This window comes from Dreissena polymorpha, chromosome 5, assembly GCF_020536995.1.
Source record: "Dreissena polymorpha isolate Duluth1 chromosome 5, UMN_Dpol_1.0, whole genome shotgun sequence".
NCBI classification, from domain to species: domain Eukaryota; kingdom Metazoa; phylum Mollusca; class Bivalvia; order Myida; family Dreissenidae; genus Dreissena; species Dreissena polymorpha.
The window spans coordinates 64,445,582-64,464,334 of record NC_068359.1 but is presented as its reverse complement, the minus strand read 5'-3'; the positions used below and the strand labels follow the sequence as shown (position 1 = coordinate 64,464,334).

General features: G+C 37.3%; 1 protein-coding gene across 2 annotated transcripts in view; it reads right to left on the bottom strand.

Annotated features, from left to right (window-relative positions):
* The window catches only part of LOC127831868 (uncharacterized), a 30,833-nt gene that overhangs the window by 9,594 nt on the left and 2,486 nt on the right, over positions 1 to 18,753 (bottom strand). Inside the window, exons 4-6 of one of the 2 annotated variants that reach the window (XM_052356939.1) lie at positions 17,595 to 17,743; positions 5,059 to 5,179; positions 166 to 243 (exon numbers count right to left, since the gene is read on the bottom strand). In XM_052356939.1, the coding sequence (XP_052212899.1) occupies positions 166 to 243; positions 5,059 to 5,140 (160 nt within the window). In that variant the 5' untranslated portion in view covers positions 5,141 to 5,179; positions 17,595 to 17,743. Of the gene's footprint in view, positions 1 to 165; positions 244 to 5,039; positions 5,321 to 17,594; positions 17,744 to 18,753 lie in introns of those variants that run through there. The other variant, XM_052356940.1, reaches the window with a different exon arrangement.

Sequence of the window (18,753 nt, the reverse complement as noted above, 5' to 3'; positions counted from 1 at the left end):
TACTGTAACTGCCAAACTAAGCTAGATTTATTTTCCCTTGACAATTGTTTTGTGAATCTCAATTTATGAACCATGCACATGCAAATGTGGTTTCCGAAATAATTGTCCGCAATGTCGGTGTTTATTAGAACTAAAGTAAATTGTCATATTTTAGACCATGCATACCAATAGTTGGAACATGGGTGATAACTTCTCCAAGCTTCAGGCGATACAACAGAGTTGTCTTTCCTGCCCCGTCAAGGCCTGAAAATAGAAGGTATGCAAGAGATATGTTTTAAAGGTGCATCGAAAAAATGTGCAAAATCACAAAAACGGCTGCACCAGTCGAATGCTTACGCTATTGTTGAACGTAAAATCAAATTGCTCTAACGGATTGAAATTTTAAGTTTCATCGTTCCATGTAACGGTTCAATATAAACGATTGCTTGGTCTGGCAAACAATGTATACGTGGAAGGAAGGATGTACCAAGTTACTCTTGGCAATCTATGATTAATTGATTTAATTCAATGTTGACATATACGTCTGCTACAGTACCTAAACTTCTCAACATTCGCTTTCTATTCTCTCATACGACTCTGCGTTCATCAGAAACCCTTATATAAGAGCATTTCTTTGTAGATACACCTTGTGATACGTTAACACTTATTCGCAGCTAGTTATTCGGAGGTGCTAATACTAAGATGTAATACCTAGGTGCCTGTCAGGTGTAATGATACATCCCTGGTGAAACATTAACAGACGGTGAGTGTCAGTGAAACCAACACAATCACCGGCTGACATGGAGTAAACATCTCAGTCATCTGGTACTGGAACAAGCGTTCTTCGTCACCGACATTCGTAAGTGGTTCCTGAGTCAACCAGCAATCCCGATGACATAGATACGATCAAAATTATGTTCACTCAGAAAATCAGCCATAAAAACCACTGATGCGAGAGAAGGATCAGCCTCAGTATAAAATGAGCCGTGCTCTGTGAAAAAAGGGGTTTAATGCATGTGCGTAAAGTGTCGTCCCAGACTAGCCCGTGAAGTCCACATGCATAAATACATTATATCAAAATATCAAAACATCAAAATAATTAAAATAATTCCTGTTCCGGAAACTTGTTTAGAAACAAGCTTGTGGTGGTCAACCGGAAATGGAACTCATTTAAACTTACTAACACGTGTCTCTGTAAATCGCATGCTGCGTTTGTGAAAGAAGTAAACTGCAGGGAAGTGTTACTTTTGTTTTTTACAACTTCGCTGTACAATTATTATGCAATTATAAGCTAATTACACGAGTAAAACTCTCCGAGACTTTCGAGAAACTCATCAACTTGTCACGTATAGGTATGTGCGAATTTCCAGCGAAGCATACTCGCAATTCCGTCGTAAGGCGCAGCAATCGTGACACGTGCTTGGCACGTGCAGGCAGACTGAGATGATATACCGAACGTCGTTCTAGTGACGTCACGGTATCATTCACGGGTGGACTATATTCGTCTGTGACTCACGACAAATGAATTTAGTAGAGTAAAATATGAAAAACAGGCAGTTGGAATGCACCTCTAAATTGTTCCGCGTCATTTAGCCAAAAATATGGTAAGGTTGTTTAATCTTCTCAGGTGAATCACAAATGCTTAGTATACTTCGAATACTAGTAATAATGTATTATTACATGCAGCGTGAGTAACCATGCGCGGGTTCAAACAGCAACAATATTTATTTTTCGTTAAAAATTTAGATCAAGTTTTCTTTTACATTTCAGCATACGCATTTCTCCTAATGATAATTGATTTCTTTCCAATACACAATAATTCACTGGCAGTAAATGGTCAATCGATCACTTACATAAAACGTGGGTAAACGACTGATGTTATTTGAATTCTTACGTTCGTGATCTGAGTCAACCTTGGTCGTGGGCTTGCGAGGTGAATGGAAGGACAGAGCTGTGAATGGAAGGACACAGTCATAAATGAAAGGACAGAGTCGTAAATGGAACTTAGAGCTGTGACTGAAGGACAGATCTGTTAAAGAAAGGACAGAGTCGTAGATGGAAGGACAGAGTCGTAGATGGAAGGACAGAGTCGTAGATGGAAGGACAGAGCTGTGAATGGAAGGACAGAGCTGCGAATGGAAGGACAGTGCTATAAAGTGAAGGACAGAGTCGTAAATGGAAGAACAGAGCTGCGAATGTACGGACAGAGCTGTGAATGGAAGAACAGAGTCGTAAATGGAAGGACAGAGTCGTTAATGGAAGGATAGAACTGTGAATGGAAGGATAAAGCTGTAAATTGAAGGACAGAGTCGTAAATGGAAGAACAGAGCTGCGAATGTACGGACAGAGTTGTTAGAGTATTAGATATACGCCACATAGTGGTAAATAGAAGGATAGAGCTGTGAATGGAAGATTAGAGCTGTGACTGAAGGACAGATCTGTTAAAGGAAGGACAGAGTCGTAGATGGAAGGACAGAGTCGTAGATGGAAGGACAGGGCTGTGAATGGAAGGACAGAGCTGCGAATGGAAGGACAGTGCTATAAAGTAAAGGACAGAGTCGTAAATGGAAGAACAGAGCTGTTAGAGTATTAGATATACGCCACATTCGAGAAAAACGGGACGTTATGCATGCGGAGACCGCACATGCTAATCAGACACGACACTATCCGCCTAGAATAGTTTTTTGTTTAAAAGAGACTGTCTCTAAGCGCAAAATTCCATAAAAGCGGGAGATAAGTGTCGTCCTTGATCTACAAGTGATACATTGTAAAAGCTGATATATTTTTGTAACTCAACCGATTGTTTTATTTAATAGATGATAATGATCGTGAAATCAAGGCAATTAATTATTCATCAAATCAATGAATTCACGAGTCCATCGCCGTTACAGAACTACCATTCTATTGATTGCAATATATAAATGGGCTGTGCTCTGTGAACAAGTTGTTTAATGCATGTGCGTAAAGTGTCGTCCCAGATTAGCTTGTGTAGTCCGCACAGGCTAATCAGGGACGACACTTTCCGCTTTTTGTTTTTGTTTAAAGGAAGACCCTTCTTTACGAAAATCCAGTTTAGGCGGAAAGTGTCGTCCCTGATTAGCCTATAAGGACTGCACAGGCTAATCTGGGACGACACTTCACGCACATGCATTCAACCCCCTATACACAGAGCACGGATCATATACATTTAAAAAAAACGTCTAGTGCATTCAGACGCGGATTTTAAGATGCTATCGTCAAATTCGCATGAACAGAAGCGATAACAACCTCGCGAATAAATATTGATATTAAATATCCCAAACTAGAAACCGTCGAACAAGTCATTCGTGCACGCATGCATTGAAATATTCCAAATGTGAATCAATGAATACAAGCGTAGAACGCCTATGGGAGACGCGACTTGGCAACGAGAATTCCATTCACTGGGACCGAGATCTGTACTTGATGATGGCGAAATAACATGCAAATTACAGGGTGATTTTTTTTTTCGAAACCCGACAATCTAATTGTCGAAGAACAACCCACCTTATTATAGGATTTTATCAACGAAAATGCAATATAAGATGGGAGTCATTTAGCGCTTTAGACCACGAAATTCTACTTGGTAATCTGTTGTTGGCTTTTGCCGATATATTGCCCACCGGTAGAAAAAAGTTATAATGGTTCGTATAACACTAGTATTAATATCAAATATAAAGAAGTGTTCCTTTAAATAAGTACAAAAAATACAAGGTGCTTTAGAGACAATACAAACATGGCTAAATCCAAAGAATTGTATATCCTAACATTTGTAGTTACATTTTTTCAGGCATAGTATTTACTATGGTATTTGTACATTTGCAAAAACTATGTTTTAATTTAGCGTCGCTCTGGAAAAACGTGGCTTAATTCAAGCGCAAGCCGATAAGGCTAATCAGCGACATCACTTTCCGCCTAAACTGGATTTTCTTTAACCCATTTATACCTAGCGTCTAGAAAAAAAACTTGGCAAACAGCGTAGATCCAGATGAGACGCCGCATGATGCGGCGTCTCATATTTGTCTGTGCTGTTTGCTTCGATGAATTTCTGTAAGAAATATTCTAAATATAGAAATAAATATACTAGACATCCCTAATTTTGGAAATAAATTGATCCAATTTAGAAGGATGGGAGAGTCCACTAGGCATAAATGGTTTAAGAAGATACAAACAATGTCCTTCTCATAAGCGAAAAACTAACATAAAAACGGATCGAGTCGCCGAAGAATAGCTGGTGCAGGCTCATTTCCTTTGAAAAGATCTTCCCCACTTTCTGTATTTACCTGTTATGATAGATTGGCAGCAGGGTGAGGGTAAAAAGGAGCAGAGCTTTACACACACCGCTATGCAAATGGAGGTCCTTTCCTTTCACTTTATTTGGTTTTGTGTTAGTAATAAATATATTCTTCAGATATGTTTTACTAGCATATCATATGTAAAGCATTACATGCAAGCCTTTTGATTCTCGCTGTGTATAAGTCTCCGATGGTACAACATGGTTAAAATTCCAAAAGCATCTTATGTCTGTCTTTACTTTATGTCACGATAGTAAAATAAAAGTAAAGTGAGGCCCGGTGCAAACTTAACCGATTTATGCCTAGCGTCTAGAAAAAAAGGCCTTGGCAAACAGCGTTGACCCATATGAGACGCCACATGATGCGGCGTCTCATCAGGGAATTGCGCTGTTTACTTAAATGAATTTCTGTAAGAAATATTCTAAATATAGAAATAAATATACTAGACATCCCTAATTTTGTAAATAAGTTAATCCAATTTAGAAGGATGGGAGAGTCCACTAGGCATAAATGGGTTAACTGATAATCGGACGCCAAGAAGTTGAAGTCCAAGAAAAGTGTAATGATGATTAAGTCAACAAGTTTGCAAGGCTTATAAGAAAACGAAGCAATAATAATATCAACTTGAAGTTGATGACAAATCTTAAATATTTATTGATAACGACAATAGTTCATTTGAAAATTTTCAGAATTCTTATGAACCAATTAAAGGAAATAAGTCACTACACTACACGTGTGTGTACATACCCAACATAAGGACACGCACCTCCCTGTGCCGGAACACACGTGCCCAGATGTTGCCCATCTGACTTCCGATCCAGCACCAGACTCTCGTACACAAGTCTCATAACATGGCGAGAATACACGATAATTGCTGATTTCGGCGTCTACATAACCGTGATGTCACAATTTAAGAATATAAGTATCCCCGACTTTCCGTGTTCCGATTTTGCTGATTGTTGTTATTGTTGTTGCTTTTTAATTCAAACGATTTTTTGCTAAATTTACAACACGCAATCGTATGCTATTAATTTATGTTTTGAGTAATAGTCCAGTCATCCTATGAAAAAAAAGCACCTAACCATCAACTAATTGCAACAGAAACGGTTTCACGTGCAAAATCATCTATGACGTATAACAGATGACAGGAAAAAAGTCTAGCGAAATATTTCCAGGGCAAACCTGTTAAAACTTCATTTTATTTATGCCCCTCGCGGACGTTTTTTTTAAATAAAGTATATTTTCCATTTTCTATTAAAACAACACATTTAGGGCAAACCAGCCAACAAAAACAGTATTCAGTAATACATCAGTTATGAAAACAGTATTATTTTTCTATTTCCTAAGTGTATCATGAAGTTTCTTAACATATTTACTCATTCTTCTATAACTGACGCATTTGTTAGGAGAAAAACATTAATTTCCAAGATGAAAAGAATAATATTCAACAAAGACATCTTAACTTACCTCCAAAAATGACTTAAATCTAGGATCTTTCATCAAAAGCAGACGATCACATCATATTGCGCGAACGCTTGTATACCGTGCATCTGATCATTTTATCTTCTACGGTGGTAATTTAGGGCCATGAAAATCTGTCATATTAAAAGTCATTTTTCGGTAGTTTGCCCAGGCTAGACTTTGCTAGACTTTTGATATGTTGAAGAGGTGATATTTATCTACAACATTATCGAAAAATTATTTCTGTTGCAATTAGTTGTGGGTACAATTACAAATTGACTGGACTATAATCAATTCTTCCGCACACGCTTGTAATGACTTCTTAAAGCGTTGCCGGTCATGTTGAGTACCGCAATGCTGGTCTGCCAGTATCACTGGTTCAGTGTTAATCTGAAATGAATGATAAACAATATTTATTGTTAATTATTAACCATATAAGGCTTACCTAAGGTCTTTCACTAAATTAATGCTATTGAAGATGAGCCTCGCTCTGTGAAAACGGGGCTTAATGCATGGTACGACACTTTCCGCTTTTGTTGCATTGGCCGTTTACAGAAAGTCTTTTCTTAGCAAAAATCTAGTTTAAACGGAAAATATCGTAAATGATAAGCCTGTAGGGACTACAAATGTTAATCCAGGGGCCCGTCTTATCAAGGATCGTACGACATTCTCACCTTACGATGCAATTTTCGAAGCGCCATAAATATGTAACCGTCAACTTTATAAATACTTTTTTTTAACATTTCAATTCATTTTCAAAGTAGTTGTCAAATATCCTTTATATATGAAACATACAACTCATTATCACTTATATTTTTAAATTACAAAATTTAATCGTAAGTTAACATTGTCGTACATATCTTTGATAAGACGGACCCCTGGAACGACATTTTACGAACATGCATTAGGTATGTTTTCCCGGAGCGCGGCTAAAATAAACATCGCTTAACATTTTTGTGTACTCCGAAATTTAGTACACAATAGGTCATGAGCATATCCATACAATTTTGAAGAACATGAATAGTTTCTTCGTGGCAATCAAAGAACCAGACCCAAACATTCCGAATAGTCCGGTTTACCAGAACAGAACAGAACAAAATAGTCTATTCACTTAAGAATTGTTTAGCTCACCGTGTTTACATATTCACAATGAAGCACACTTACATGAAAATAATATTTTAGAAAAGATAATTCACCATACATAGCTTTCTGAAAAACGTTTAAAATAATGATCGACCTGAGTTTTCTTCCATTGTCTATACAATGTTTATACATGTACTTAAATTCAATAGCACCAGAAGAATAGCATCACGCGTGTCATGATTTCCTAAATATATAAATCATTTCGACTGGATGACTTTTTTTATAATAAGGCAAAAAAGGTAAAACCAAGTCTCAAACACAAGAAAATACAATTGTATAATACTATATCCGTAAGTATGACGTTAATTTAATTATGACACATCGTTGTGACAAAATTAATTCGTATTCAATAATACTATTGGATTCACGTTTAAAAGAGTTGATAATTGGAGTTGAGTAAAATATGAAAACACGCTCCTTTGACATGAGTGACATGTAAACGATCACTTATTACTATGTTAGCCCGACAGATGCGCGATACTCTAATTTCAATAACAGATTGTCATGCCAAAAGCAATAAAGGCTCTCACATACACACAACAGAACCAGGTATTCTTTATTTGTTTGTTTCGTACACAAGTTTCCTTCCTTAACCATTGCGTCAAGCTGGTATTTGTATAGTGAGCATGATGCAGTGAATGATAAAGCAGACTTAGTAATAACAGTTGAATGAATAAATTAGCTAAATAGGCATTCGACTCAACCAAGCAGTTGTTTTCGGTTTCATTTATAGTCGGAACATTGCAATACAGCGATATGTGATTACGAACCAAATAAATTCATGGATCATTATAATATTCTATTCTATTCTATTAAACTCTACTCAATTCAACTCAATTCTTTTCTGTTCTATTTTATTCTACAACACCACACTCGTTCAATCAAAAGTAGTGCGAAATAATATCATGTGCACATGTTTAATTGATTAACCCTCTATGGATATTTATACATTATACATACCAATAAAATAGCATGTTCCTCGGCTGGACTCTTACAACAAATCTGACATCATCTGTTATCTCACGTCATTTTTTTAAATCAAAACCGAACTCAAGGTACTCAGGGTAGCAAAATACATATTATATTAACATTATAAACAATAAATATAGAAAAGTGTTAATTTATATTTTAGCATAAATTCTGTAAATTGGGTCTAAGCACTATCTTTATATTTTAGTTCAGAAAGGCCCAAAAAAGGTTATTAAACAACGACGAAATTCATTAATAAATAAAATATTCAAATACAAGGATAAATCGCGGATTAATTATAAAATCCTCGTATCTCATATAGAAATGTTTTGCGTAATCAATCATAAAAAGGAAGGAATCTACTGCAAAACATGTTGAATAGAAACTAACGTGAAACAAAAATCGATTTCTAAAGAAAAATGTATACTACCTAGTATAACAGTGACTCGGCGAAAATAAACAACTTACTTCTTGTAATTTATAATGTCCTTTAATTATTAATAAAGGAAAGAATTATATTAAACATAGCGACTTCCCAACTAAACCACACACTTTATTGTTCATTACAACGCTTCTTACTAAATGCAGTAACTATCTTCGTAGTCAGAAAATATATAAATTATATCTACATTACACAAGAACAGAGGAGTTTTGAGGCGCTCTGAGCCAACAGTCCGACTCAAGTATTCCAGGATGTTATTTTTTTGTCCCAGGTGCGTCATTGATCTTGTAGAAAGTAAAAATAGTTTTACCACATGCATGCATGTTACCGCCAATTTACCTGTACAAACAATCAAAGTTTTCGCTATAACCCCGCGGGACTATGGAACATGTGTGCTGAAGAGATTTATTTTTCTTAAGTGGCCAATATACGGTTCTTTGAGATGGGAGGGGTCGGGAATAAAGCTTTCTTTCAAACAACGAACATGTCAACACCTGAAAACAAACGTGGCACCACTTCACAAGAGCTGTGCCTGGAGCTATACAAACTATAGAAAAATTAGCTTAGTTCACAGTTTCACTTTACTTGTAATATGCATGCTCAACAAAGTGCATGGTCCAAAGTGCACTAGTTTTCGCGACCATTTTTATAGAATTTTAAGTCATTTTGCAAATTTCCTGCGAATACAAACACCTGAAACCCTGCATACCTAGCTGTTTGTCGTGGTCTTATAGGCGGACAGAGTAGCTCTTTAACGCAATGTGCAACTGCGACTGTGTTTGCTGTCCTCGAGCTACGATATAAGCATATTACATAAGATACATTTTCGTATGACGCGGGTGTTATATATTGTGTCTGGTCATATATTGAGATAGTTTCATACAAACAAAAACTCAAAGATGATACGACTGATTAATATTTCGCTCAGATCTACATATCATTTTCAAAGTTTGGTAACATTTGGCTTGTTAATAAATAGCATAATTCGGTCTTACTTCTAGAGCAAGCAACAGTTATGTCTCGGCAAAATGCAGTAAGTTTTATCTAGCATGGCCAGTCGGTAAAATATTGGAATCACTTTATACACGGTGTTACATTTCAGTCTCGTTCCAGGAAATATATTCTTAAGGTTTGTGCGTAAAGTGTAGTCCAAGAATAACCAGTCCGCACAATCTAACCAGGAACGAAACTTTCCATTTAAAGAAGATCAGATAGGAGAGACTTCATTAAACGAACAATTCCATAAAGGCATAAGGTATCGTCCCTAGTTAGCATGCGCGGACTGCACAGGCTAATCTGGAGCGACACTTAACGCACATGCATTAAGCCCGGCTTTTCCAAAGCGAGACTCATTTGGACACTGAAGATTGCGCTCGTGCAAGACTAGCGTCACGTGATCGCTTCCAGTCCTGGCTCCATCTATGTTAAGGTCTATCTGGTAGGTCAATAAAAGCGTATAAGATAAGGTGGTCCGCTATGGGAAAACGGGGTTTAATTCATGTGCGTTAAGTGTTGTCCCAGATTCTTCAGTACAGTCCCCAAAAGGCCACATTCCGTTTAAAGAAAGTCTCTTCTTAGCGAAAACCTAATTTAGACTTAAAATGCGACACTTAACGCACATGAATTACACCCTGTTTCCCTAGAGCAGGGCTCTATGTGATTGGGAACGTATCTATGTACTAGTATTTAAATCATTCGTAGATACTATCACTATGCAGTCTTTGGTTGATTACACATAAAACTCATCATATTAAGTCAGCAGCATAGTTGCTGTAAACCGATGTTTATTGCTGCCGAAACTGCAGAATAATTCACTATTAATCAGAATTCGTTTCAGTTGCAAATCCTGTTGTTGTTGTTGCATCCATCGGGAAAATACGAAGAAAATACGAGCATGCGTGCCCAGACATTCGTATTTGGATGACGTAGAAAGCAATAATAATAAAACCAAAGGTCAATTTTGAGGTCAAAAGTAAGTAAACAATTTGTTTTTATTTGAACTCAGCTTTAAAGAAAGTTAAAGAAACATATCCGTTTTGTGTCAACAAGTCTAATATGAAACCGTCGAAAATGTAGTGAATCTTACAGTCGATTTTAAGATGTTTTAATCCTACATTCCGCATTCTGTCCGCATGCCGGTCGTGAACCAGCAATCAAGACGATCATGAATCACAACAGTGGCAATAATCTAAAAGCGGAAGTGATACATATTGTCTTCCTGTCGCCGCGAAATATATTTGAGATGTAACACGCGACACATATCTACGTATCCTAGAAACGAATTTTAATAATTGAATGAAAATTGATTGCAGTGAACATAAATCGTTTCGGGAAATCGGTGGTTTCCGATTCCATTATTTTGTTGAATCTGTTCATAATGAAGTGGAACTAAGGATGCAATTAGAAATCAAAACTTGTTTACATGCTTACTACCATTTACAAAAAAAAACATTCAGTGAATGACAAATACACTTTTTCGACTTTAAGTAGGCCACATTCTAATATTTCACATGAATCACATAATCTGCAATTTCCTCTTCTCACGACTTAAGTAAAAGCTTTCATCTGACGATATTGTTCCTGCGATTTTACAAGACTGTATTCTGTCGAGTATAAACCATAAAGTTTATAATCAGAATCATGAAACTCACAGTTTAACGTCAAAACATACACTTTTAATCAGTTTAGCGGAATTAATGACAGTTTTTATCAGGGAAAATTACCTAACATAAAATTCCCAGGCATGCGCAACAAAAGCATCTGTTCAAACCTTTAAAAAATCGAATTCTAAAAACATGCAAAATAAATATTTAAAATTAAATTCTTATCATAATACTCTTTTCATTTTAGAAAAACGTGTCCTGAAACACTGCATATCGATTTCTTTTTTATTCAAGTTAAAGAATACAATAAAAATTATTATGAAAAAATATTTAAGACAAACATTTTTGATGCATGTCAATCAGCTTGTCATTTTGCCCATGTATGCCTAGCGTCTAGAAAAAAGGCCTTGGCAAACAGCGTAGACCCCGATGAGACGCCGCATGATGCGGCGTCTGATTTGGGTCTGCGCTGTTTGCTATATGAAATTTCTGTAAGAAACATTCTAAATATAGAAATAAATATACTAGAGATTACTAATTTTGAAAATAAATTGATCCAATTTAGAAGGATGGGAGAGTCTACTAGGCATACATGGGTTGACGCTAGAGCTACAAACTAAACAAAACGTGCAGATGTAAACTCAGACGTTCACGTCAGCAATGCAAATCCTGATCCCTTTCCAACACAGAAGCAATATGAAAATGGCTTTTGCAACCAACATAAACCAGAACAGCCTACGAGCAACTCGCAGTCTGTTCAGGTTTTGTGCTGTTTGCTGCTCATCAGTATCTAAGGGTTGGAAATGAAGCCTTTCAATCTTGAATTTAGTAATTAAGAGTTTTTAAAAGAATGTAACTTTATAAAGGACTACACATGCGTCAAAATGCGCAACTAAGTGGCCAAAATACTTATCTTAATGGCACATAAAACGTGTACGATTCTAATGTACACCGAATACACGTATTTAGCCACGTTTAGGACGCGACGTACATAGATGGCTCTACGAACCACTTTATCTTACGTTTTCTTAATTAGTCATGGTGAAACAATATGGAGTTATGGATTATATTGATTATTGATATAGTCAAATCGTTTTACAGGAATTAATGCTACATGTAGTTATGAGATTCTATGATTTAAGACCAGCTTATTCCATAAATGTCTATGAAATGGGGAAAACGTGGATATACTTATTAAAATTGAACCCGTGCACTATGTTTACATTTCGTCCTTATTCACCCACCATAGGTCGATACGTCAACGTGCCAGTCTGATTTTCTAGGATTGGCTCTAACAAATATTGGATTCTTCGAATGCTGAACATGGTTGCTGCTTAATTGCAAAACATATACTCTCCATATTATATACTTGGCAGTTTGATTGTACACGCAAATATAATTTGACGCTTGTCAATACATATGCCTGCAGCCGCGACATTTTGATTTTTTTTAGGAATGCTCCAGTAGCGATTCACGTTCGAGATTCGGCGAGTTTTTGGTGCAAAGAGCCCAATATTGTCCTGTAGCTTCGTATAACATTACATTTCAGAGGCATCGCGCTCTGATAAAATGGAGTTAAATTCATGTGCGTAAAATGTATGTCGCCTATACAGTCGGCACAGGCTAATCGGGGAAACGAATCTTACCGCCTAAATGGGTTTTCGTTGAGAAAAGACTTGTTTAAAACGAACAATTCCATCAAAGCGGAAAGTGTCCTCCCATATAAGCCTGTGCGAACTGCACCGGCTAATCCGGAATGACACAATACGCACATGCAACAAGCCCAGAATTTCCAGAACGAGGCTTCATCTTGCATTATATTTAGTGTAATAGCTGTCTTTTAAATTATATGTTTATTAAGTAATTGCATAATGATGAAAGTATCGGCACTCCTTCACATAGATTTGGTTTTATTGCATCGATTGCACTCGCAGCTAGTGAACGCTTAATGCTAGTTCTATTGTTTTTTTACAAATGCCCGCAACAACACTTAAACGTTGAACATTACCAACACTCACCTTTCAGATGCTGCATTATGATCGTGTACAATGAAATCCAATTATCAGACTGTTTAAACCCCAGTATATGCGCGAATAGATAATGCTACATCAATCACATAATCCACCTGACGAGAGCACATCGCTAACAGACTCACTCAAGACGGGGAACGCCTATACTCTGTCGTCATAAACAACTCACGACGATATTGAGCGAGGGATCCCAATCAATCATCGATTCCAATCGATGATCACTGTAGCAGACAAACGTCAGGTGGTGGGTGGATGCGAGGCGAGATCAAAGGCGAAGACCTGTGAGTCATACCGTCACCATTATTGGATAAAAACAAACGTGCCATGGCACTGACCGATGTTCAGTGGACAAATGGAGACGTCGTTTAAAATTCGTGTCAGTCTGACTCAGTAGATTAGGTGCTAAATGAGTACTGCTGCAAGCGGACCACTTATATATGGGCCTTGCTCTGTGAAAAAGGGGTTTAATGAATGTGCGTAAAGTGTCGTCAAAGATTAGCCTGTGCAGTCCGCAGTCCAATCAGGGACCACACATTCCGATTGTATGGTATTTTTCGTTTCAAGAAAGTAATTTTTAGCACACATAAAGTTTAGGCGGAAAGTGTCATCCCTGTTTGGACTGTGCGGACTGCACAGGCTAATATTGGACGACACTTTACGCACATGCATTGAACCCTCTTTTCAAGGAGAGCGGCTTACATGTTGTATAAGTTTGTGCAATCAAATATTACGTTTCGTAGGGACACTTTTCGAATACAAAAATGTTCTTCAATATAACGCATGAAGCCATTGTGTATATGTTTAAACCAGTTGCACTGTGTTGTTTCGTAGTTCCTGGAAATACAAGATTGATTTCAACGCAGCTCTGCCTCTCCGGTCTATATTGAGGTGTCACTGCTCCGTGGAATAACGTGCATTTTGCTCAGTTTGGGACGACGATAAGTGTAAGATTCATTGAATATGATAATAGCACTGGGAAAAAGAAGCTTAGTGCATGTGCGTAAAGTTTCGTCTCATATTAGCCTGTGCAGACGGACATGCTAATCAGGGAGGACAAGTTTCGCTTGGATGGTATTTTTTGTTTACTGATGTGTAATCATAGCTAATATCCATGTATGGAAATAAAAGATCCATTACTGCGAAACAAAACCATGCCAGTATATTAAGGTGTCACGACTCCGTCGAAAAACCTTCACAATGAGCAGGTTTGGCAGAAGATAAGTGTAAGCGACTCTGAATATGAGCCTAGCACGTTGAAAATGTGGTTTAATGCGTAACGTAACGTCCCTGATTAGCCTGTGCATTGCGCTCTTCACGGGCTAATCTGGGACGACTGTTAACGCACATGCATTAAGACCTGTTTTCCCAAAACGAGGCTCAATTAAGAGAAGGTGAGTGAAAGTGAGACCACCGCTATGCCTAGGTAAACGCATTCCACGTTTCCGACATGTGTTAGTGGCCATGATATCGGTACAATTATGATGCAATTATAAGAAAATTTCATAAGTAAAACTCTCCGAGACATTCGCGAAACTCATCAACTTGTCACGTATAGATATTTGCGAATTTCCATCGTGCTCGTTCTCGCCAGCAATAGTGACACGTTTTTGGCACGTGCTGGCAGACTGAAATCATATACCGAACGTGTTTCTAGTGACGTCACGGTAGCATTCACGGTTTTATTATATTCCTCTGTGACTCACGACAATTAAATTAGGTGAGTGATATATCAATACCAGGCAGGCGGAATGCGGCTTTTAATTGTTCCCTTTCTTTTACCTCACAATTTGGTAAGGTAGTTTTTAAATCGTCCAAAGTGACTCACAGATGCTTCGTATTCTTCGAATGCTAGTAATAATGTATTGTCATACAATTACAGAATGACTAACAATCATCGTGTTTACATCAAACATTCAACATGTTTGCTAAATAATTGCTATTAAGTGAGTATTACATTTAAACATCCGCCTTTCTCCTAACGACTAATGATTGACTTTTTTCTCCTGATTAAAAAAACTTTACTTGCAGCAAATCTTTAATTGATCTCTATAATACACATGGGAAAACCACTGATGTTATTCGAATTCATGCATTCGTGATCTGAGCAAATCTTGGTCATTGGTTTGAGTGGCGACAGAAAGAACAGTGTTGTGAATGTAGATATAAGAATCGCTATGGGAAAAAGGGGCTAAATGAATGTGCGCAAAGTGTCGTCCCAGATTAGCCTGTGCCATTTGGACACACTAATCAGGGACGACTTTTTCCGCCTATACTAGTTTTTTTGTTTAGTTTTCTATAAGAGCGGATAGAGTCAGCCCTGATTAGCCTGTGTTGACTGCAGGAGGGATGGGGTAACAGGAGAAAGTGCAAGATACCGGAGAAGCTCGGTTCCAAAGACGGGGTCTTTTCATGTCTTGTTTGAAGCTCCTAGTACACGGAAACTTGTTTTCACATCTTATGTGCAGTGAGAGTTCGTACGCCTAGCGGGATATCGAACATGTGACCCCTGAGTCATAACGCCAATGACCGGATTCGGATTATGTCCCAATCCCACACAACATATATACGAAAGCCCAATACTGTATTATAGGTACAAACTTCTTTGCTACCTATATTTAAAAAGGCACATGGAAACCATCATGTTGCACTTAATAGTTACACAGTAAATGTATACGTGTATGTTTATTACGATCTTTTTATAATAATCATGAAATACATAATTACCTTATAAATGATCGGGGACTAAAGTTTTGATTCAACAATTTAATGTATGTGCAAAAGCTGATGTATTTAGGACTTTAACCGATTGTTTGATTTAATGTGGCTATCGGTGGTTAAATCACGGTTTTTATGTATACAGAAATTCAAGCAATTCATGAATCCACCTTGGTTACAGGGCTTTCATTGTATTTGTTGCAATACATGTTGATATACTAAGAAAAAAAAGGCGTATGCATTAAAATGCTGATTTTATGATGCTATCGTCAAATTCGCATGGAAAGAAGCGATAACAAACTCGCGAATAAATATTGATACAAAATATCCCGAATGAGAAACCGTCGAACAAGTTTCATCCATGCACGCATTCCATCAAAATCATCAAAATGTTAATACATGAATAGAAGAACGCTTTGGGAGACCAGACTTGGCTGCAAGAGTTCCATTTTTCATAACAGAATATCTACCCTTGATGATTGCGATATTACATGCAAATTACAGGGTGTTATTTTCGGAACCCTTCACTCTAAATTTCGAAAAACATTCAACTTCAACTGTCGTTTACAATATCATCGCACATTTTGTAATGACCAGTCAAATGTCGTTTACAAGATCATCGCACATTTTGTGATGACCAGTCAACTATCGTTTACAAGATCATCGCACATTTTGTGATAACCAGTCAACTATCGTTTACAAGATCATCGCACATTTTGTGATAACCAGTCAACTATCGTTTACAAGATCATCGCACATTTTTTGATGACCAGTCAAGAGGAACAGGCAGCAGGGTGAGACAAATCCGGAGAAGATCCCAGCAACCCGCTAGTTCACTCTTAATCCTTCCCTACAACTTAATATGGTTTTGTGTCAATAATGAAATATAATTAAAATACGTTATTCTTAGTATAACATATTCAAAACATTACATGATGGCGTTCAAACTTAATGTTTATATACATCGACAGTAGACAATGTCCATAAGCGTCTTAAGTCTGTCATAACTAATGTCTCAAGAGTAGAATCAACTCTACTTTAATTTTTCACATTCAAAACTGCCGATGAAGTACCGAATCCATATGCAGTAAAACAACTGCATTATCGTATAGCTGATAATTAACCCTTTCCCCATCAGAAGCAAAGTGGAAATGGCTTTTGCAACCAGCATTAAACCAGAACAGACTGCGAGCAACTCACAGTCTGTTCAGGTTTTATGCTGTTTGCGGCTCATCAGTATCAAAGGGTTGGAAATGAAGCATTTAAAAACTATAAAAATGAATATAGTAAGAATAGTCTTTAATTGAAATTAACTTTCTAAGTAACTTCCAATGCGTTCAAAAACGTACCTAAGTGGAAAAGGTTTAACTTTTACGTATTTTATCAAGTGAAACCCGCTAAATAGCTCAAGACAAAATGCGAGTACCCATCAGTAGGCGTCATGCACGGAAGTGGGAACATAAGATTAGTTAAGTTAGCATGGCGTCTAAGATATATAAGCAATAACGGGTTTATTTTAAGGTTGAGGACACGGTTTAAATGTAATTTATTACGTCAAAAGTCGCTTTGGAAAGTTCAAGAAGCATTAGAAACATAATAACCATAAAGGCAGTCACTAAACTACGCGTGTGTGTACATACCCTATATACGGATGCGCACCTCCCTATGCCTGAACACACGTGCCCATATGTTGCCAATCTGACTTCCGATCCAGCACCAGACTCTCGTACACAAGTCTCATAGCATGGCGAGAATACACGATAATTGCTGATTTCGGCGTCTAGTTAAACATAACGTCACAGTTTCAAAATTCTTCACACACGATTTAAGTCACAATTTCAAAATTTCATAAACGCAATGGTTTGCGATACAAGCATCCGTGTCTTTCCGTGTTGCGATGTTGCATTGAAGACTTCTATTTCAAACAATTTTTACTTACTTGTCAACTTAAGGCACAGTGGTATGCTCTTATTTCGTGTTTTGAGTTATGATTTCTTCCGCACTCGATTGTATTAACTTTCTATATTTGTGCCTGTTGTGTTCAATCCATTAATGCTGGTTTACCAGTACCACTGACTCAGTGTAAATCTGAAATAAATGATAGAACAAGACTTATTGTTTACGTTAACCATATAACCACTACCTAAGTCCTGCCTTTAAATTCATATTATCAGAAATGAGGTCCGCTCTGTTACGTGGCTTACTGCATGTGCGTAATGTGTCGTCCCAGATGTGCCGCTGCAGTCCGGCCAAGATAATCAGGGACGACACTTTGTTATTTCGATTAAAGATCGTCCCATCTAAGCAAAAATCAAGTTTAGGCCGACAGTTTGGTCCCTGATTAGCCTGGTACGACACTTAACGAACACGCATTAAATCCCTTTTTCCTATAACGGCTCCAATGAATATCGCGTACGCATTTGTCTGAACTTTGAAATCCAGTTCATATTAGCAAGTGAAGAGCATATCATAAAAAGTTTGAAGAAAATGACGAATGAAAGTGGTTATCATGTTACCATTTTGCTACCAGAATCAATCAGACGTTAATATTCCGGATAGTCAGTTAATCCGAAAGACGTTAATATTTCGGATAGTCAGTTTATCCGAAAGACGTTAATATTCCGGATAGTCAGTTTATCCGAACATAACAGAACAAATATTGTATTCACGTAAGCAAATCGTGTTCGGATCATAATAAAGCAGACATGCGTGGAAATAACGGAAAAAAGGCATACACTGCATTCTAAGAAACGTTTAAAATATTCATCGACCTGAGGTTTTTTTCTGTGGTCTATTTGTCGCTTATATTAATCACTACCGGATGAATGGTCATGCATGTGTCATTATTTCCTGAGCATGTAAATCACTTCGAAGACTCGACTGGATGACATTGTGTTTATCGTATAAAAAAAGATAAAGTCAAATCCCGGTCACACTAAAATAGTGAACTATATCCGTTAGTAAGACGTTTATTAAATTATGGCACACCTTTGCGGCAGAAGTACGATTTCATATCGTATAATACTCGTGAATATACGTTTGTAAATTATGAAAACACGATTCCTCTTCGTGAATGACTTTGTAAAAGATCAACGGGT